General features: G+C 42.0%; 3 protein-coding genes across 6 annotated transcripts; all 3 read right to left on the bottom strand.

The window, feature by feature from the left end:
* Positions 1–663: 663 nt before the first annotated feature.
* LOC121560058 (dynein light chain 2, cytoplasmic) lies at positions 664–4345 on the bottom strand. Of its 2 annotated transcripts, none has more exons than XM_041873122.2 (3): positions 4258–4345; positions 2252–2385; positions 664–2059 (listed from the first exon to the last, which is right to left on the bottom strand). In XM_041873122.2, exons 2-3 carry the CDS (start codon positions 2381–2383, stop codon positions 1922–1924), a joined length of 270 nt encoding a protein of 89 aa, XP_041729056.1. In that variant the 5' UTR covers positions 2384–2385; positions 4258–4345; the 3' UTR covers positions 664–1921. The 2 variants fall into 2 exon arrangements, with proteins under 2 accessions (XP_041729056.1, XP_041729051.1); XM_041873117.1 differs by lacking the exon at positions 4258–4345 and adding an exon at positions 3080–3629.
* A 35-nt stretch (positions 4346–4380) lies between these two features.
* LOC121560048 (serine/arginine-rich splicing factor 1B-like) lies at positions 4381–9498 on the bottom strand. Of its 3 annotated transcripts, XR_006659570.1 has the most exons (5): positions 9095–9498; positions 8346–8536; positions 6059–6231; positions 5464–5809; positions 5145–5184 (listed from the first exon to the last, which is right to left on the bottom strand). XR_006659570.1 is itself a non-coding variant. In XM_045218143.1 (4 exons), the coding sequence occupies exons 1-4, from the start codon at positions 9283–9285 to the stop codon at positions 4544–4546; spliced, it is 630 nt and encodes a 209-aa protein (XP_045074078.1). In that variant the 5' UTR covers positions 9286–9474; the 3' UTR covers positions 4381–4543. The 3 variants fall into 3 exon arrangements, 2 of the variants coding, with proteins under 2 accessions (XP_045074078.1, XP_045074073.1); XM_045218143.1 differs by lacking the exons at positions 5145–5184; positions 5464–5809 and adding an exon at positions 4381–4618 and having other exon boundaries at positions 9095–9474; XM_045218138.1 differs by having other exon boundaries at positions 5145–5809.
* Positions 9499–12422: 2924 nt separating this feature from the next.
* Positions 12423–19522, bottom strand: LOC121567048 (fructose-bisphosphate aldolase C-like). Its single transcript, XM_041876990.2, has 9 exons — positions 19203–19522; positions 18912–18935; positions 18385–18572; positions 14406–14460; positions 14107–14267; positions 13899–13982; positions 13629–13803; positions 13235–13434; positions 12423–12981 (listed from the first exon to the last, which is right to left on the bottom strand). The coding sequence occupies exons 1-9, from the start codon at positions 19312–19314 to the stop codon at positions 12895–12897; spliced, it is 1086 nt and encodes a 361-aa protein (XP_041732924.2). The 5' UTR covers positions 19315–19522; the 3' UTR covers positions 12423–12894.
* Between the last annotated feature and the right edge of the window lie 1545 nt (positions 19523–21067).

The raw sequence follows: 21067 nt of genomic DNA on the forward strand, positions 1-21067 counted from the left end.
AAGGCACATTGTTTTTATAATAACCACATGCGTGTCTGTAATTCTAATATAAAAACCGAGAACATTGATTCAGTCAGTGTACGTTTCCCTGTGAAGCCTAAGGTAGTATTTGTGGTCCGATCACATCCACTCGCCACGGTCTGTCTCCACAAATAATTTATCACAGTCACTTGTCCTTCACTTTGTCTTCCTCTGTAGTCTTGCCTCCAATTGACCTCTATGCAGAAATAATGTATTCTGAACTAGGAAGGGTAACATACTGCTAATTGGTTGCAAAATCATGACTGTAAGATTAATATAATTAGGCCCTATCAATATTTTCCCCATATCAATATTACTGCTCAGTTGCTGAAATAAACTGCACTCAGGTTGGGGGGTTTGACGCGTACAGTGTTTGCACTGGAGTACTGAAAAGATCCCAAGAAGCACATACTGTATATAACATGCTGCCACCGTGGTTAATTAATTTGCTAGCCAACATCTGTCCTGATCAGTCTCTACATTGTTCCTGTTTGGGGGGTGTAGCAACCTTACTGAAATCTTAATGGCCAATTGCCCAAAGAATGTGTGGTGGGCTCCACCCCCTGTAACTCATCCATGGTTTTGAAGCAATGGCTACACGTTCTACTGCATCAAAGACATGGTTAAATTATCACAAAACTATTGAAAGTGAACAGGATACACTTAAGTTTAATAATTGACTTGATTACAGTGACTAAATTAAAGTTTCCAAGTTTACTGGACACCTCAGGATTTTGGCAAAGAGGCCCTTTATCTACTGCCCAGGAGTCTGATGAACTCACGGATATAATTATGCGTTAGCGCAATGACTGTTAGTCTATGGGTATCTACTAGCAACCTCGAGTAACTGCGCCAATGCTAGTTAGTGTTAGCTTTGCGAAACTTCATACTGGAAAAAATGGTATCAAGTTAATCTACTAAAGTAGATAAAGGGCCTCATTGCCAAAATCCCTAACTGTCCCTTTAGTGAAGTGCAATTGTACTCATGTGCCCATGAACTGAGAACAATAAGAGGTACATCTGTGCAAATTATACAGCAGTTTGCTTCAAACAATAAACAGAAACCACCAATAACATAGCAAATACAGTAAAACATTAAACAAACCACTGAAGATATTTTCTTCTTAAAATGAGTCTACAAAAGGACCCGAATGCCAACATTCAGTCCTTTGTTGCACAGCCAGAATAGGTTCAAGTGTGGATGTGTCAACACTCTGCAAATGGAACCTCCAAGCCTCTAAACAAGTCCCCACATCTAAAACACCTGCATGTTAGCATAGTAACTCTACTAGCTTGGAATACAAATAGCAATAGAAAAATGCCAACACCCCAGTGTGCCAGATGAGACGTTCCAGCTCATGAAATATGATTGTGGGAAATGGGATCGATAACAGCAGTTGCAAATCTGGGAAGAGATGTCCAAATACACTGCGCTAGTCTCACTTGTACCTCTGGCAATATACAGGCATTACAAACTGCTGTAGTACTTCAAGGTCTGGAGTAACTAAGCACATTCAAATGACAGCACAGGAGTCACTGAAAACAAAACAGCTCTCTGGGGTAAAGCAGATGCACAACTACATTCTCTAGCTTTCCTTTATTATACAATCAAAAGGCCACTGTTAAAGCATTTACAAATGAAGTATAACAAAATGTAGAACAGCATTAACAAAAATCTCTTCCAGTTGCATTTTATGGCAACTAGTGAAAAGTAATATTTTTACTGTAACATATACACATTAAATATGGTACATCTTAGTCCATGCAGTTACGCACAGCCAGTTGTGTATCATCATGGTTTGTTTTCATTTTAATATTTGAAGTGTGTGGGAAGTTGTGACATCAGCCACCAGTGCATTACAGTCCATGTTGGGAAGAGGCACTCCAGAACTCAGAAAACTCAGCCAGACTTGAAGAGGAGGATGGCCACCTGCCCCAAGTAGAAGTAGATGAAATGCTTCGTCTCATGAGTGACGTAGCTGCCGAAGTTCCTTCCAACAATGCAATGCCATGTAGGGTTATACTTCTTGTCAAATTCCTATAGGGTTAAAAATATATAATGGCTTTAGTAATCCATGACTGAATGAGGAAGAAAATGACCTCATGGCATGCACATCTTGCAGCCTGGTTGTCCTATTTTAAACAGTTTAAAGACATCACTATAATTGGAATACATAGGCCAAAGGCAGCAGGCCTGACTGGGTATGATACTACAGTATGCACATCTCACCTTCTTTATGTAGGCTGCAATGTCTTTTTCTATATTGTATTTCTCCATGGCCTGGGTAGCACAGTCCACTGCGTCCTGCTGCATGTCCTCCGACATGTCAGCATTCTTGATTACTGCCTTCCTGTCAGTCATGCCTGCAAAGAAGAACAAAAAAGTATAGTGAAGTGATAACGCCTGAATTAACAGGTAACACGTGCAGCTATGATTGGCTTGCCCTTTGATCTTCACCGTTAACAGCGTCCTGTGCTGTTTACGGTGAAACTCAAAGGACAAGCCAATCAAGTGCAGATATCTGATACAATGTTGCAATCACCGCGGTTATATCAATGTCTCCGACTGTACTGGGCTACTTGTCTGTATTTCGACACCAGATTACGTTGAGTGACTACGACCCTGTGCAGGTTAGGTACAATACGAATAGGCTACGGAAAAACTCGATACAGGTAGAATTAAATTACATGGGGGAAGAAGAAGAAAAAATCACATGGCGACATTACATTTATAAAATTAGGAATCTGTGCCCTGAATGATGCACAATTCTAGTCTAGTGCAAACAATATACATTAGGTACTCGTTTAATTTCTACATAATTCCTTTACATTATGGATGATTGTTCAGGTCCGAGGGTGATCTGATTCGTGCCAATAGCCTGCAGGTGGTAGTGATTGCGCATTAGTTCATAGATTCATTTTCACCCGATTTTAAATTCCCAATATAAAGCAGGCTACCTTGTACGAGAAACTTCGCTTCAATTAGACAACCCTGAATCACCACCATCCATGCAAGTCAAGTGAGCGTGTAGGCTACTAAATAAACATTGTCGCTCACCTTATGTAGGAGATGCTGAGACTTTTCCCTTCGAAATCAGGTAATTCACCTTGGTGGATATCAAGCTTTGCTTACTTGCTGGATCGTGCTGCGACACATTATTTTATAAGATTTACTCAAAGCAAATATGTAGGGAAACTGCCCTTGTAAAATACCTCCCCCGCCCTACACAATTTACCCTGCCATTGGCTGAGCTGCCACCTCTTCTTGTGTTGTGAGCATTTTCTAGCAGCTCCTCTCTACCAGCATCTTATTTCATCCCACAATGCATCGTTAACAATACATGGTGAGGTAAGTAGAGAACGCCTCCTTGCAAACTCAGCTGTACGGAGTATTTATTATGCTCAATGTGTAATTTTATTGATATCGCCACCAATGAATGTATGAGTGATATTTTAAATTATATCCACTGATATTCATTTGTTAATGTCTTACACAAATACAATCCTTGTTTTTACTGGACTTTATATATTGTCTGTGTGAGATGTGTAAGCACATAATAATAATATGCCATTTAGCAGACGCTTTTATCCAAAGCGATTTACAGTCATGTGCATACATTTTTACGTATGGGTGGTCCCGGGGATCGAACCAACTACCCTGGCGTTACAAGCACCATGCTCTACCAATTGAGCTACAGAGGACCACGTCTAAATAGATCAATTGAAATGACATTTTCCTGAATATTTTACATTTCCTCAATACTGCATTCAACTCATAAACAGGCTGTGTTATCACTTATTGCTGAGTTTATATTCAGTTATTTCATACAACCCATGGGGCCGGTATCCTGATTAAGCCCAGACCTGGACTAAAACGTATGGTGAATTAAGAATATCCACTGAAATGTTTGTTTTTTTTGTCCAGGACTAAAATTAATCTGTGTCTAGGAAACCGCCCCATGGTGTATAATGTAATACATTGGAGTAGATAGTTTACTGGGGTTTTCATCATTTAGGTCTACAAATAAGCACTTATCTTCTCTTATTACATCATAGGGCCATGGAGTTAAGCTTTTACATTAATTCAAAAGCAAACAAACTAAAAACCTGGTATGTCTTTTCAGGATTTTATTGAAAATGCTAAACTAAAAGAGTAAAGTAAATTTAAGTAATAAAGACAGACTAACTATACTAAATATAATCCCCAACCATCCCACATTTTAATCCCTTATTTACCAGACTCCTACGACTCCTTGCATCCTTTGATCCAACTTCCTGGTCCTTAGTTTCCTTTTCTTACTCCAAACACGTAAATAATCCTTATCCATATCCTTTGACTCTGCGCATATTTACCGCTCAAAAATTGAAATAAACTGGGCCATTCAAAAAGTTGCATCTAGGATTCCTTAATATTAGTTCAATTGATTTGATTCCTGGAAAATGGATCCCGTTCCAAGCATCCATTCTTGCCTATCCCTTCCCTAAACGCTCCTCTGATCCGTCTCCAAGCAGCCAGCCTTGCCTATCCCTTCCCTAAATGCTCCTCTGATCCGGCTCCAAGGATTGGGATCCACTGAGCCACTCCTCCAATCAAAACCTTGAAATACCAGGAAAAAAAATCAGAGGGAAACCATTAGAATCATGTCAGATTTGGGCCCAGCCCACTTCTTATTGTGCACTCATGACATGTCACCAATAAAGATCAATTTGAAAATTTCAGTGATCACCAAAACCATCAAATTCAGAGTTTAGAAAATGTCTAATATTTCTCAATGTTTGAGCTGAAACAAGCCCAGAGCCCATGTCGAAAATTAAAACAGCAACTATAAAAGAAAAGGGTTCTTATGTAACATTAAAGTCGAAAGGTACACCTCAAGACCTTTGTCCTGACACAAAACCAAATACATGCACTGTTTATCAGTGCTAAAAAGGTTGCCAAATAGATAGGGCAGGTATATATAGGATATAGAAAATTGTGCTACATTCAAGAGACAATCATGCATCTTGTAGCAACCATTTTATCAATAGATGCAAATAATCAATACTAAAGCATACCATTGCCTCGACCTGACTCCTCCTAAGATGTCCTATCCTGATCAAACAAATGAAATGTGCTCCACAACTTTTAATCCAAATCACTCTTTAATCCTCATCTTCAGATGTCTAAAGGAAGACACAAGGGTAAAATACAGTTTAGCAATGAGACTCCCGCCACCCCATGAAAAAGTATATCAATTTTCCAACACTCACAAAAACATTGAACTCGTTAAAAGATCAACCTTTTTGAAGTTCAGAGCAAAATTTTGCAAAAGTGTTGCAAAAAAATTGACAGACAATAGGTAAATTAAAATGAATTGAGGAAGGGGATCAAATCAAAAGGTCAAAAGTAGGGAGGGTCAGGGGAGGGAGGAAAGGTGACAGGAGGGGGATACACCTACATACCAATACCTTCCACTAGGACATCAGGAGATGGAATGCAAAAATTCAAATCTATAGTTGACTTCTGGAAAAACTCAAAAGGGGGTAAAAACAAGTGGAGAGGGGAACTGTTTACAGGGGATCCACCAAAAGGGCAACAGAGAGTTTAGGAACGGGAGCGAGAGCGGCTATGGCGAGGAGAGTAGCGAGGAGATCCTCTGCCACCACGGGTACCACCACCGCGAGAGTTGCTGCGGCTGCGACTGGCTGCACTGCGGCTCCTGCTTCGACTGCGGCTCCTGGAACGTGATCTTCCATAGCTCGGGCTGCGGGGACCATCTACTTTCACGCGAACGTAAGCGGTCTCTCCCTGGTAGACACACACAAAAAGAACTGGACGTTGAAACGAAAAGCATTTCCACCTCAAACGGTTCCTTCCATTGCATCAAAACAAGCCTTCAGTTCTTGAAAGGCTGCAAAAGTAGTCACTGGATTGAAAATGGGGAGAGGTTGAGGGGAAAGATTCAATAGTGTTAGTAGTCACTTTACATACCTTTAACAAAAATATTGTATCCTTACAATCAAATCCATGAACAACCAATCAAACCTGAAAGCATACCTCGTGTGATCGGAATTTGGTGTTATCCAGCTTTCGAACAGCGTAGGTCATGTCTTCTTTGCGCACAAACTCCACAACCCCAGTTCCATCTCTGAAAACATCAGCATAACATACATCCCCAGCCTCACGCATGTGATCCTTCAGGTCCTGCCAGCTGCCACTCTGGGGAAGCCCTTTGGAGAGTAGATAAATAAGAGCATATAAATTAGATATGTTTTACTCAAAAGTGATTACTTTCAACACTTTGCTCAATGGTACAAACTTGCTCAATAGATCTGTGGCATAGCAGTATAGCTCAGTTGGTAGAGCATGGCGTTTGCAACGCCAGGGTTGTGGGTTCGTTTCCCACGGGGGTACCAGTATGAAAAAAAAATTATGCACTCACTAAGTCGCTGTGGATAAGAGCGTCTGCTAAATGACTAAAATGTAAATCATTCAGAATCTGCAAAGACCAGGCTGGTTCTACCCCACCAGAAACAATGAACTAATGTGGAAGAAATGGATATGAAATAACCATCAATGTTTAGTGGACCAAAAAAGACCAGCGCTTCAGTCTGTTGAAAAAGGAACTAGCCAATCAGTCAGTAGCCTCTGCAGATTCCCCCAAAAATGGATGTTCTGGTTTTCAGGGGAAATGCATACGTAAAAATGTATGCACACATGACTAAGTCGCTTTGGATAAAAGCGTCTGCTAAATGGCATATTATTATTAAAATGGAAAGAGCACCTCTGACACAACTTCCGCTTTTGGACGTTAACAAGGCGACACGCCATCTTAACTCCACATTTTACTGGATTGGTTGAACAGTGCAGAAGAGAACCTCTGACAGTTTTTTCCCCCTTCTCAACAAGACCCGAGGTGCGTTCAGTTCGCTTCAACGTTTGCTACATTCTTGAACAGACTAAGTTACGTTTGCTGGGTATGGCAAGTATTTAAAAGGGCAGTAGCCATGTTGACAACGTTCCCCAACCCCTCCCAGTTTTTCCAACTGGTCGTTCAGTACAGCACTGTTTCCATTCAATGTAACGTTCCAGAACGTAAAAACTTACTGAATGCAGGCCAGTATGTAGGGGACCTAGTTTCAGGAGATTATTTTACGCCTGCTACATTAAGTAAATCAGACGGTAACACATGGAGTCCATTTGTTAGTGAAAAAGAAGATCACCAGCACAGTGCTGTTGAAATATTAAAGACTGGGAAGTTACCGTTTGTACAGTAGGTCAACGTGGTGGCGTGCAGTGCAACCAATGAGGTGTATATAAACCCAACCCACATTACACAAGGGTGTTAGGTGACGCGACAAACAATGGACACTATGCGAGAATTCTACAAAAAACAGCAGTGATCAAATCAATCGTCACTAAATGTCAATGATGTGGTCATCAAAATATATAATAAATAATTTGAAAACATGAATGTGGAAGTTGTTAACCATGTCTAAAAATCACACTGCTGTAAGTTATGATATTGTGTGTTCATATTTGCTCTTTGCAATGAGTATTCCTCACTCTACCAGAGTAAGATCGATGTGACATTGTATTGCCAACAAGTATGGGAAAGTCCTGAGGGTGTTTTACGGTCATCAGATGTCCTTGGGCTGAAATTTAAGGTAAAAGTTTTTCCCTTCCCCTTCTGTTGTTCCAGAATAGCCTCAGACTAGACGTAACATAGTACACGTAAATCCGGGACACTCAAATTAGTATGATGTGTTACATTTGGTACGGTTACATAAGATGGTTCCTTTAAATGAATGGGCTTAACATGCTATGCTGTTTTTATTTTATTCCCACATTGAAATTAGCATATGAAATACCTAATTTGCATAAAGTTGTATAAAACGTTTATTCTAATATTAAATGGTTAAACTCGGGTTTTCATAAAGCACAAAGATTTGTTAATATGACCACCCTACCGTAAAACTATTAGTCTTAAATTACTGTAATTATGTATTCCGTACTGCCTCATTTGCAGTTTAATTGAATACATTTGACTTTTATTTGAATCAACTCTGTTCTACATCAGCCCTGAAAATGTCATTACAATATGACCACCCTATCTTGAAACATTGGACAGAATGTGTTGAAATTAAGACTGATTTGGTGCCTTATTGACTAGGGATTAACATTTACCCTTTTCGATCAATTGAAAATAAGATCTCAGCAATGGTAAGTCCTATCCTCATGAAATAAAGTGTTCCTGAGAAACTTCTATATAAACATGGAATACAAAGTATAATACCAGAACCAGTTTAATTTTTACCCGTAACACCCTAATTACACGACTCACCTGAGACAATGACCCTGTACTCGGAGCGTCTGGATGGCGGCCCGTATCTGCCTCTAGGGGCGCCACCAACCCCCCCTCCACCACCGAAGCCGCCTCTCCCCCCACCCCTGCCGCTCCGAGGGAATTCAACTCGCAGCCGATAACCGTCGTAGTCATAGCCGTCTCGTCCGTACACGGCATCGTCGGCATCCCTGAAAAATGTATGATTAAAAAGGTTACCTAAACAATTGTCCACACAGCACCCTGTGGCGTACCTCATTAGCTAAATCTGTTAGTTAGCTGGCTAAACTCAACGATGATAAATCGTGGCGTTAAATCGGCTAGCCACAAACAAAGACACCTTCACAATGTGTAATTGCAGAAAGGGAAACAACTAGCGAGCAAGCCAATTAACGTTAGTCTTAAAACGAAAATAGCTACTAGCTACGTTAGTTACATGTGCAAACTAACGCTTTAAACACACCGACTGTGTATTTGCGCAAAATAGTATGCAGCATCTAGATATGTGCAACAAGTTCTACATTCACCTTCTGCTACCATATCTGTCAACCCGTTTACGCTTACAGTTTGACGCATACGTTCGATAAATCCAACGTATGCACCACACAGAACGCACAGCAACGCACTGCTGCAAGGCAAACGCAGCGTTCCATTGGAAATGAATGTACTTCTGGTGTACCAAAACACAGTCGGTGTGTTCAAAGCGTTAGAGCAGTGCACGAGTTGCTAACAAGCTAGCCTTTAGCTACCTGGGATCTTCAAATTCGATAAAGGCAAAGGGAGGTCCTCCTCTCCGATTTTTCAAATCGATATCTCGAATAGCTCCGTATTTGTAAAACACGTCCTCGACATCTTTGGTCCGAATATCAGGGGGTAGATTTCCGACGTAAATTCGACAATCGTTATTTCCTGCAGGGCCTCGCACGACGCCTCCCGACATAGTAGCTAACGTTAGCTAGTTTATTTTAGGTTGAAATAAAAAGCGATTTTGCAAGACGGTATTCAAGTAGATCGCAAACCATATGAGTATAGTACATACACACTGCTTAAAACAACACAAAATAAGGCTTAAAGGTGTCTACTAGCTAGCTACACTTCTCCCCGTGCAGAACCGCGCTTCTTCGCGAGAGCATTCATGAATACCGGAAATGTGCTCAGTAGAGAACTCTACAAATGTCTACGTCCGCCAAACAAAATAGTCCACATTAGTACAGGGCTCATCCTTAAAAGAGACCTGTGTCTCAGTATTCCTCCCTGATAGAATAAATGTTAAATAAATTAACACAGGTGTGTGATATTGGTATAATTACGCGAATAATTTCAGGTAAGACGGTTTTTAGGTGAGCAGATTCTTAGTTTAGAATTGTTTGGCCATTTTCATCTTGCAATTTTAAATCGCTATAATTTTCAGTTGGCCTTATGAGTAGTGTCCAGCAACCTGTTATTATAGGCTGGTCTACACCAATAATATTGAATTCACAAGTGTGTGAATTATGATTATGAATGATGACCTTCTTGGCAGTGGTGGAAAAAGTCCACAATTGTCATACTTGAGTAAAAGTAAAGTGAAAGTCACCCAGTAAAGTACTACTTGATTAAAAGTCTAAAAGTATCAAAAGTAAATGGAATTGCTCAAATGTACTTAAGTATTTAAATTTTTACATTTTAAAATGTATACATTTTATTTATATATATATATATATATATATATATATGTATAAATCATTTCAAGTTCCTTATATTAAGCAAACCAGACGGCACAATTTTATTTTTATTTTTATTGACGGATAGCCAGGGGCACACACTCAGACATAATTTACAAACGAAGCGTTTGTGTTTAGTGAGTCCGCCAGATCAGAGGTAGTAGGACTGACCAGGTATGGTAGCTTAGTGGTTAAGAGCGCTGTGCCAGTAACCGAAAGGTCGATGGTTCTAATCCCTGAGCCGACTAGGTGAAAAATCTGTCGATGTGCCCTTGAGCAAGGCACTTAACCCTAATTGCTCCTGTAAGTCGCTCTGGATAAGAGCGTCTGCTAAATGACTAAAATGAAAATGTATGTTCTCTTGATAAGTGTGTGAATCGGTCCATTTTCCTGTCAAAATGTAACAAGTACTTTTGGGTGTCAGGGATAATGTATGGGGTAAAAAGTATTTTATTTTCTTTAGGAATGTAGTGAAGTAAAAGTTGCCTAAACTATAAATAGTAAAGTACAGATACCCAAAAAAACGACTTAAGTAGTACTTTAAAGTATTTTTACTTAAGTACTTTACACCACTGCTTCTTGGAGCCTAAGGGTGTTTCACACTTGGTCCCGACCCTTTCAGACAATTTTTGTGAACAGTGCGGCGCGCTTAATTTTTTGTGCAGCGTGAACACACCAAAGGAACTCAGACCCCTCAAGTGCCCCCGAAGCGAACCGAACTGAGACCATCTCGAGAGGTGGTCTGAGTTCGGTTCTCTTGAATTCTGTGGTCCGGTTTTGGTGAGAATCACAACATAGTATACAAAATCTATACTAGCTCTTAAAGGGCAGTAGCCTACCTTGTGTGTACAATTTTCAATTACAGCATTATTTATTCTGCAGTTATTCTGTTGCTATTTATTCTGTTAGTAATCAAATGTACATGTTAATAGTGTCTTCTGATTACAATTATTATGTCTCATATTTTAATGAAATGCAATCTATTAGCTTCCAAAATGTAAGTAGGTATATCTAGCTGTCCGATAACACATTCTGATTGAATGGCTTGTCCTGCACCTTGTAAAAACCCAGAGTGCATGTTGGAAAAATATCTTGGTTACTTTCTAAACATAGCAATGTGAATGCAAAGAGGACTCGGTCCACAAAATAAGTGAAGTGAACTGGCAAAAGAGTTGAGGCCTCATTCAAAGGCAAGGGCAGTGTGAATACAAAGAGAACTGAGTTCTTTAGCTCTTTTTTTTGTTCACTTTAAAGAGGACTGAGATTGGTTATTTTAAAGAGGACAATGTGAAAACACCCTAATATATCATTGTCAACTACTCTTTGGGCCAGTAGATGGAGCCTTGGACCATGGTTGTATGGGAAAGCAAATCAGATGACAAGCTACAAATAGCCTACTAGTTTATGGGTGACGATAAATTAACTAAGAATATTTTCCAGCTAAGAATTCTGTTAAAATCAAGAACTGTAAAACATTCTCAGAGTTTGACTCTAGAGTAGAAAATAATATAAAAATAGTGCAAAGATTTGTGTGTAGGCCTAATCTCTCCTGGACAGACTACGGAGTATGAGCATCTGACCAAATTATGGGATATTTTAATTCTGGTTTAACCGAGATTGATTTATGAGAAATAAAACCAAAATTCCCAGATTGTTTCAACTCAACACAATTTATTGTTATTATGATTTACTTTTGCACTACAGTTGTCACGGAATCTGCCGAGGCTGCTCCTCCTCCTTGCTCGGGCAGGTTTCGGCGGTCGTCGTCCCCGGAATACTAGCTACCACCGTTGTATGTTTCTATGTTCGTTTGCTTTTGTCTGATTGTTGTACACCTGTGGTTAGTTAGCGTTGATTATGTGTCCTATAAATTCTCGTTTTGTTAGTCTTGTGTTGTGTGTTATTGAGCTTCCTGTCTTCGTGTCTGTATTGGTTTTCCCGCCTTGGTTTTGAGGAGAGGTTTTCGCACTTGTTGTGCGCGTTAGTATTTTTCCTGTTCATTTACGCCTGTGTGCGTATCGCTCGTCTCCGGGCACTTTTGCTCGTATTGATTCACTAAAGACTGTTGAACGAAGCTTCTGTGTCCTGCGCCTGATTCCCACACCTTCCACATACAGCACTCCTGACAACAGTATTTGATACATCAGTTGCATAGAGAACAATACTTAGCTAAATCACAAAAATAACATTTTTTACTGTAAGCCCAGCTGTCCATTAGTTCATCCAAAACCACATCTTTGGAACTTTCTGCCACTATGATAGAAGAACACATACACAATTTCTACAAATGAGTATCTTCACACAGCTATATTGTTTAGACACACATCTCCAATACAAATCCTGAATTTGGAATGGCACTATGGTCTCTTAAAAAAAGCTACAGTTCTCCATTCTCGTCACACACAATAGGCCAACCCCACGCACCCTATCTAATGCTTATCTGAGTGTGCTGCAGTTTGGAAAGTGGCTTTACATGGCAAAAGTAAATTCTGGATCTCATCAAAATAAATAATGAAACAACTGAACATCAATTAGGTTTCATTTTGCTACTACCACAAGAACATATTGTCATCTCAAAGGTTACAATAATTTAGTTTAAAGTGTCTAATCAAAGGCCATCTGTCAATGCCTAATTTCATGCTAATTTCATTAGACCCTTACATCTAGTGTGTCCACCAATGTGCAAATTTTTTTTATTAGCAGTGTGTACACTCAAGTAACTATATTATAACTCCTAGAATACAGATTGAAGACAGCATATGACTGCGATTGGCCATTGGTATGGCAGTGGCAGTGGACGATGCTATTGGTTGGCCAAAGCTGGAATGTGAGGCATCACTGGCTCTTCAGTATGCATGATTGGCCACATAGATCTGGTCGGATTCACTGTCCCCGCCACCAGTGTACTTCCCCTGACAGGCCAGGCCATTCACCTGATAGTGAGAGAAAGGGGATGGGATATGAGGGGCAAACACACAAACACTGTTAGGGGCATACTCACTTCATGTCAACTGAAAACATAGATCACTTCCTCAGATGACCGTTCCACTCGGAAAATGGTGAAATGCTCAAAATAGCAATGTCCAGTTTTATGAAAAAAATATTCAGAAGAAATATGTTCCTCAACAACACTAAAAGATGAAAGCCAGGTTGATCAAGAGGCTGAAAACAAAGTGATGTACATGCCTCTGCTCGCTTGATAAACTGCTCAGTGGCAGCACTCTCATTCTCTTTATGTCCACGCCAGGTTTTGAGTGCGGAGACCTGCAGGGCTCGGCCGTACGAGAAGGTGAGGGCCCAGGGCTTCACCAGGGAGCAGTTGTTAATGGCATTCAGGTGGACAGAGGCCTCCTCTTCACTCTGACCCCCAGAGAGGAACGTCACTCCTGCACACACAGAAAACAAATAGAAATCGCTGTGAGTGAACAGTAAATGGATTTCTATCAGCACCATAAGTGCTTTACAAACATATGATCATAATGCCAAATCAATGGTATAGTGACAATCTGACACTAGTACTGCATATACCCTGAGAGGCACTTGAGAGGCAATATAACCGGTCAAAGGCCTATGACCTTACCGGTGACAGCAGGAGGAACAGTGCGGCGCAAGGCAGTGACCGTTGCCATGGCGACCTCCTCTGCGCTGTATTTTGTGGGGCAGCTGTGGCCAGGAGTGGCCATATTGGGCTTGAGCAGAGTGCCCTCCAGGTACACATGATGGTCAGACATGGCCTTGTACAATGCAGCTAGCACCTGCACAACATGGGGAACACATGGAACATGATAAACTGGCCATGTTAGAAATACATATTACATACTAACAGGTTAAGAGTTGGTTTAGGTCCCACCTTCTCGGTGACGTACTGACAACGCCTCAGATCATGATCTCCATCAGGCAAAACCTCTGGTTCCACAATAGGCACAATCCCATGCTGGGTGACAGAAAAATGACATAATCAGCATGATTAGAAGGTGATGCTGATGTTACCTCCTGCAATTATGGTATTTCATCATACCTGACATTGTGCCTTTAAACTGCATTTGTGGAGTCCTTACCTGCTGGCAAATGATTGAATATCGAGCCAGGACATTTGTATTCTCTTCAATGGACAGTTTAGAGGGGGTGGTCTCACTGATTTTGAACACACAGCGCCACTTAGCAAAGTTTGCCCCGTCCTTCTTATACTGAGCACAGCGTTCTGAGAGCCCATCCAGTCCTATAGGATGAGAAAGAAATTAACAAGGCTGTAAAGGATTGGGATTCACCAGTGAGTGGCACACTACATTTTGTAACTGTCAAATTCAGATAGCTATGATGATCAGATTGAGTAGAACCCGAGGGGTCTCAGCCCTACCCTGAGTGGTAGATTCTCCATTGGTTCCTGCCAAGGGGACAACACCCTTGTCAACCTGAAGAAAAAGAGGTAGAGCAGATCAAAAATAGAAATGACAACAGTCCTCCCTCCTCTTCACACTGATCTTCTCCATGTCTTAAAGCCAGCTCATTTTCATCCAGATGGTGTTGATATTAATAGCAGCCATTCTACCCATAGCACTGCCATCCATCAGGGGTAGAACTCCTGATCAGAGTGTATCACAGCATCAATACAGGACTAAGATTGAATCGTACTACACCGGCTCCGACGCTCGTTGGATCTGGCAGGGCTCGCAAACTATTACAGACTACAAAGGGAAGCACAGCCGCGAGCTGCCTAGTGACACGAGCCTACCAGACAAACTAAATTACTTCTAAGCTCGCTTCGAGGCAAGCAACACTGAAACATGCATGAGAGCATCAGCTGTTCAGGTCAACATTCACAAGGCCGCAGGGCCAGACAGATTACCAGGATGTGTACTCCGAGCATGCGCTGACCAACTTGCAAGTGTCTTCACTGACATTTTCAACCTGTCCCTGACTGAGTCTGTAATACCAACATGTATAAGCAGACCAACATAGTCCCTGTGCCCAAGAACACTAAGGTAACCTGCCTAAATGACTACAGACCTGTAGCACTCACGTCTGTAGGCATGAAGTGCTTTGAAAGTCTGGTCATGGCTCACATCAACACCATTATCCCAGAAACCCTAGACCCACTCCAATTTGCGTACCGCCCCAACAGATCCACAGAAGACGCAATCTCTATTGCACTCCACACTGCCCTTTCCCACCTGTACAAAAGGAACACCTACGTGAGAATGCTATTCATTGATTACCGCTCAGCGTTCAACACCATAGTGCCCTCAAAGCTCATCACTAAGCTAAGGACCCTGGGACTAAACACCTCCCTCTGCAACTGGATCCTGGACTAGCTGACGGGCTGTCCCCAGGTGGTAAGGGTAGGTAACAACACATCTGCCACGCTGATCCTCAACACGGGGGCCCATCAGGGGTGCGTGCTCAGTCCCCTCCTGTACTCCCTGTTCACCCATGACTGCATTGCTGGCACGACTCCAACACCATCATTAAGTTTGCCGACGACACAACAGTGTTAGGCCTGATCACCGACAACGATGAGACAGCCTATAGGGAGGAGGTCAGAGACCTGTCCATGTGGTGCCAGGATAACAACCTCTCTCTCAACGTGCTCAAGACAAAGGAGATGATTGTGGACTAAAGGAAAAGGAAGACCGAGCACGCCCCCATTCTCATCAACGGGGCTGTAGTGGAGCAGGTTGAGAGCTTCAAGTTCCTTGGTGTCCACATCACCAACAAACTATCCTGGTCCAAAACACCAAGACAGTCGTGAAGAGGGCACGACAAAGCCTATTCCCCCACAGGAGAATAAAAAGTTTGGCATGGGTCCTCAGATCCTCAAAAAGTTCTACAGCTGCATCATCGAGAGCATCCTGACTGGTTGCATCACTGCCTGGTATGGCAACTGCATCGGCCTCTGACCGCAAGGCACTACAGAAGGTAGTTCATACGGCCCATTACATCACTGGTGCCAAGCTTCCTGCCATCCAGGACCTCAATACCAGGCGGAGTCAGAGGAAGGCCCTAAAAATTTGCAAAGACTCCAGCTACCCTAGTCATAGACTGTTCTCTGTTACCGCACAGCAAGCGTTACCGGAGCGCCAAGTCTAGGTCCAAAAGGCTTCTTAACAGCTTCTTAACAGCTTCTACCCCCAAGCCATAAGACTCCTGAACAGCTAATAAAATGGCTACCCGGACTATTTGCATTGTCGTCGTCCCCGTCCCCCCCCCACTCTTTTACGCTGCTGCCACTCTCTGTTTATTATCTATGCATAGTCACTTTAACTCTACCTACATGTGAGGGAAGAAAGTATTTGATCCCCTGCTGATTTTGTACGTTTGCCCACTGTCAAAGAAATGATCAGTCTATCATTTTAATGGTAGGTTTATTTGAACAGTGAGAGACAGAATAACAACAAAAAAATCCAGAAAAACGCATGTCAAAAATGTTTAAATTGATTTGCATTTTAATGAGGGAAATAAGTATTTGACCCCCTCTCAATTAGAAAGATTTCTGGCTCCCAGGTGTCTTTTATACAGGTAACGAGCTGAGATTAGGAGTACACTCTTAAAGGGAGTGCTCCTAATCTCAGTTTGTTACCTGTATAAAAGACACCTGTCCACAGAAGCAATCAATCAATCAGATTCCAAACTCTCCACCATGGCCAAGACCAAAGAGCTCTCCAAGGATGTCAGGGACAAGATGTAGACCTACACAAGGCTGGAATGGGCTACAAGACCATCGCCAAGCAGCTTGGTGAGAAGGTGACAACAGTTGGTGCGATTATTCACAAATGGAAGAAACACAAAATAACTGTCAATCTCCCTCGGCCTGGGGCTCCATGCAAGATCTCACCTCGTGGAGTTGCAATGATCATGAGAACGGTGAGGAATCAGCCCAGAACTACACGGCAGGATCTTGTCAATGATTTCAAGGCAGCTGGGACCATAGTAACCAAGAAAACAATTGGTAACACACTACGCCGTGAAGGACTGAAATCCTGCAGCGCCCGCAAGGTCCCCCTGCTCAAGAAAGCACATATACATGCCCGTCTGAAGTTTGCCAATGAACATCTGAATGATTCAGAGGAGAACTGGGTGAAAGTGTTGTGGTCAGATGAGACCAGAATGGAGCTCTTTGGCATCAACTCAACTCGCCGTATTTGGAGGAGGAGGAATGCTGCCTATGACCCCAAGAACACCATCCCCAAAGTCAAACATGGAGGTGGAAACATTATGCTTTGGGGGTGTTTTTCTGCTAAGGGGACAGGACAACTTCACCGCATCAAACGGACGATGGACGGGGCCATGTACCGTCAAATCTTGGGTGAGAACCTCCTTCCCTCAGCCAGGGCATTGAAAATGGTTGTGGATGGGTATTCCAGCATGACAATGACCCAAAACACACGGCCAAGGCAACAAAGGAGTGGCTCAAGAAGAAGCACATTAAGGTCCTGGAGTGGCCTAGCCAGTCTCCAGACCTTAATCCCATAGAAAATCTGTGGAGGGAGCTGAAGGTTTGAGTTGCCAAACGTCAGCCTCGAAACCTTAATGACTTGGAGAAGATCTGCAAAGAGGAGTGGGATAAAATCCCTCCTGAGATGTGTGCAAACCTGGTGGCCAACTACAAAAAATGTCTGGCCTCTGTGATTGCCAACAAGGGTTTTGCCACCAAGTACTAAGTCATGTTTTGCAGAGGGGTCAAATACTTATTTCCCTCATTAAAATGCAAATCAATTTATAACATTTTTGACATGCGTTTTTCTGGATTTTGTTGTTGTTATTCTGTCTCTCACTGTTCAAATAAACCCACCATTAAAATTATAGACTGATCATTTCTTTGTCAGTGAAAATCAGCAGGGGATCAAATACTTTTTTCCCTCACTGTACATATTACCTCAATTACCTCGACTAACCTGTGCCCCCGCACATTGACTCTGTACCGGTACCCCCTGTATATAGCCTCGCTACTGTTATTTTACTGCTGCTCTTTAATTATTTGTTATTTCTTTTAATTTAAATTTTTTTACTTAACACTTATTTTTCTTAAAACTGCATTGTTGGTTAAGGGCTTGTAAGTAAGCATTTCACTGTAATTGGCGCATGTAACAAATACATTTTGATTTGATTTGTTTTTATATGTCCTACCTTTTGGCCTCCATAATGTTGAAACTTGCTCCCTTCCAGGTACTGTCTATTGGAGCATATCAAGTAGCCTTATGCACTACATTCTCATTCCTTCCCTCAATAATGTTATATACAGTAGAAGTAGGGTCTAGGTATTCTTGCCCAATCTAGAGACATAAAACATACTTCAGATATCACCATTGGCCCCTTCGACCCCTTTGCTCATACAGTACCTTGATTCCCACAGTGATGCCCCTGTCCTTGATCATCTTGACGAAGGGCGTGCCATCGTCAGCGTGCTGGTACAGCGTCTCATGGAAGAAGATGACTCCTCCGATGCAGCTGTTGATGCGGTCGTCAGCCCTGAAGAGGATCTGGCGGTACTGCCGGCGGTTCTCCTCAGTGTTCTCAACCCCTATCTGTGTCTCCTGAGTGGGGCAGTGGTCTAAGGCACTGCATCGCAGTGCTAACTGTGCCACTAGAGATCCTGGTTCGAATCCAGGCTCTGTCGCAGCCGGCCGCGACCGGGAGACTCATGGGCGGCGCACAATTGGCCCAGCGTCGTCCAGGGTAGGGGAGGGAATGGCCGGCAGGGATGTAGCTCAGTTGATAGAGCATGGTGTTTGCAACGCCAGGGTTGTGGGTTCGATTCCCACGGGGGGCCAGTATAAAAAAATATATATATATATATATGTATTCACTAACTGTAAGTCGCTCTGGATAAGAGCGTCTGCTAAATGACTAAAATGTAAATGTAAATGGTTAAGGCGCTTCGCCATGCTGCCTGTTTCCAGGAACATTAAAAACAAACATGTTCACAGTCTGGTAAACCTACATTTATAAAAACGGAATAATCTATTCGATACCATCCTGTACCACTGCTTTGTAGAGGGTTATGGCAAGCACCACTGGAAATTAAAATTTGTCTGATTTCCTGAAAGTAGGTCCCACTGTTATTGTTAATACCATACATATATGTAGATTGTTACGTAATCATTTTAATTACAACTGTTTTCCAGTACAGAGAGAAGATGTAGAGCAACCTACTAACCAACAGACTCATCAGCAGCCAGGATGCCCTTCCCTGGAGCGACAATACGAAGGGCAATCTCCTGGAGCTCCCTCTTCTGACCACTGGAGAGGGCTGGGAACTGGTGTGACATCCTGAGAGATGGTCGATCACACAACCTGTATAGGGATATCAGATTGTACACATCTTAGCTGGTCTAAATTGTTAAAAATTCACTCAGGGAAATATTTAGCTAGAGAAATACATCAACAGTAAGGGCATATCTCTCCCATCCTCTCAAATCCCAGGGATTTTGGCAGTGACTGTCCTTATTGGCACATTGTCAACTGAGGTTAGGGATGTGTGGACCTCTGTGCTGACTATGCAGCCCACCAAACAAGGGGCCAGGCAAGTCTTTAGTTCCAGAAGGATTTACATTTTCTCTGTTGGGGTCTCATAAACAACCAAAAATAGCTATTTGATTAGAAAAAGTCAATGTCTACACAGACAAGAATGGCTTGATGCCAATGATGACAACCAATGGAGAAATCTGTCTAGCTTCTTTGTCTGAAATAGATAACCCAACACATTTCCCTCATCGATTGTTGCTTGCTTGTTTTCAATCTCTTCAAGCATTTTCATTCCCCCAAAATGTATTCCTCTCAACTCCCTCTCTCTTTTTCCCACGCTCTAAAGTACAGCTAAGAGGCACAGTCAGAGCAGAAATATAACACTTTCTCTGCCAACAACTCAGTAACCCAGACAACCTCTGGCATGTTGTCACTGTTGAGGTGGGCACAAGAAAGATGAGGGAATTCTGTCAGTCCAAACCAGAAAGTTTTCCAGAAATATTACCCTGGTTCTGTGGAGCTGTAGTAGCAATATCAAATTGGCAAGTGAAATAAAAATGATGAGGTAGTAATACATATCATTTACATAGAGGCTATATATTTCTACTGTATGAGTACTGTTTATTGAGAGCAGAAGGCCTCTAATCACGCTTCCCACTTGCTGATGTAGCAGCGCTGACTACATTGATCTGTGGGGTAGCACAATGCACTTATTAATTCGTGCATTCATATCACATCCCTTGATAGTGGGTATGGCAAATAACCATGTCAACACAGACCCTCAGCTTTTGCACTCCACTGTCTGCAATAACCGAGGAAAAATACAATAATAGCCAGTAACATTTTTGATCTACCATGCATTGACTTATCATCATGTAACTCCAATCCACTCCTTTAATTTGGTTTTGTAAATTGCAAGACAATAACAATCCATTGTAATATCTTTAGTTTTCCAAATAAAATGTAAAATTCATTACTTTAATAGTATTCCACATTTTACATTTAAGTCATTTAGCAGACGCTCTTATCCAGAGCAACTTACAGTGTTGGGTCCATACATTTTCATGCTGGTCCCCCTAGGGAATCGAACCCACAACCCATGCTCTACCAACTGAGCTACACGGGACTACTAGTGGTACCACTCATTCAATAGTTGAACATTCATAGTAGCTAAATATCATATTATCTATCCTGTTTACTAAAGCTTGCTGAAATGAAAAGTGAATGTCAATAAAACTTGAGAACCTTACCTGACAGGATGCTAATTCAGAATCCAGTGCGATGTCTGACAGACTGCTGCTCCCTTGTATCCCACTCAACACCTTTAGGGCGGGGCTTAACGATGGGGTGGGGCTTGTTGATGGGTAATAAATAAATATGGATGAATATGTTCAACCAGAGGAGGCTGGTGGGAGGAGCTATAAGAGAATAGGCTCATTATAATGGCTGGAATGGCATCAATGGAACGGAGTCAAACGCGTTGTTTCCATATGTTTGATGTGTTTGGTACCATTCCATTGATTCCATTCCAGTCATTACAATGAGCCTGTCCTCCTA

The sequence above is a fragment of the Coregonus clupeaformis genome, chromosome 6 (assembly GCF_020615455.1).
Source record: "Coregonus clupeaformis isolate EN_2021a chromosome 6, ASM2061545v1, whole genome shotgun sequence".
In the NCBI taxonomy this organism is placed as follows: Eukaryota; Metazoa; Chordata; class Actinopteri; order Salmoniformes; family Salmonidae; genus Coregonus; species Coregonus clupeaformis.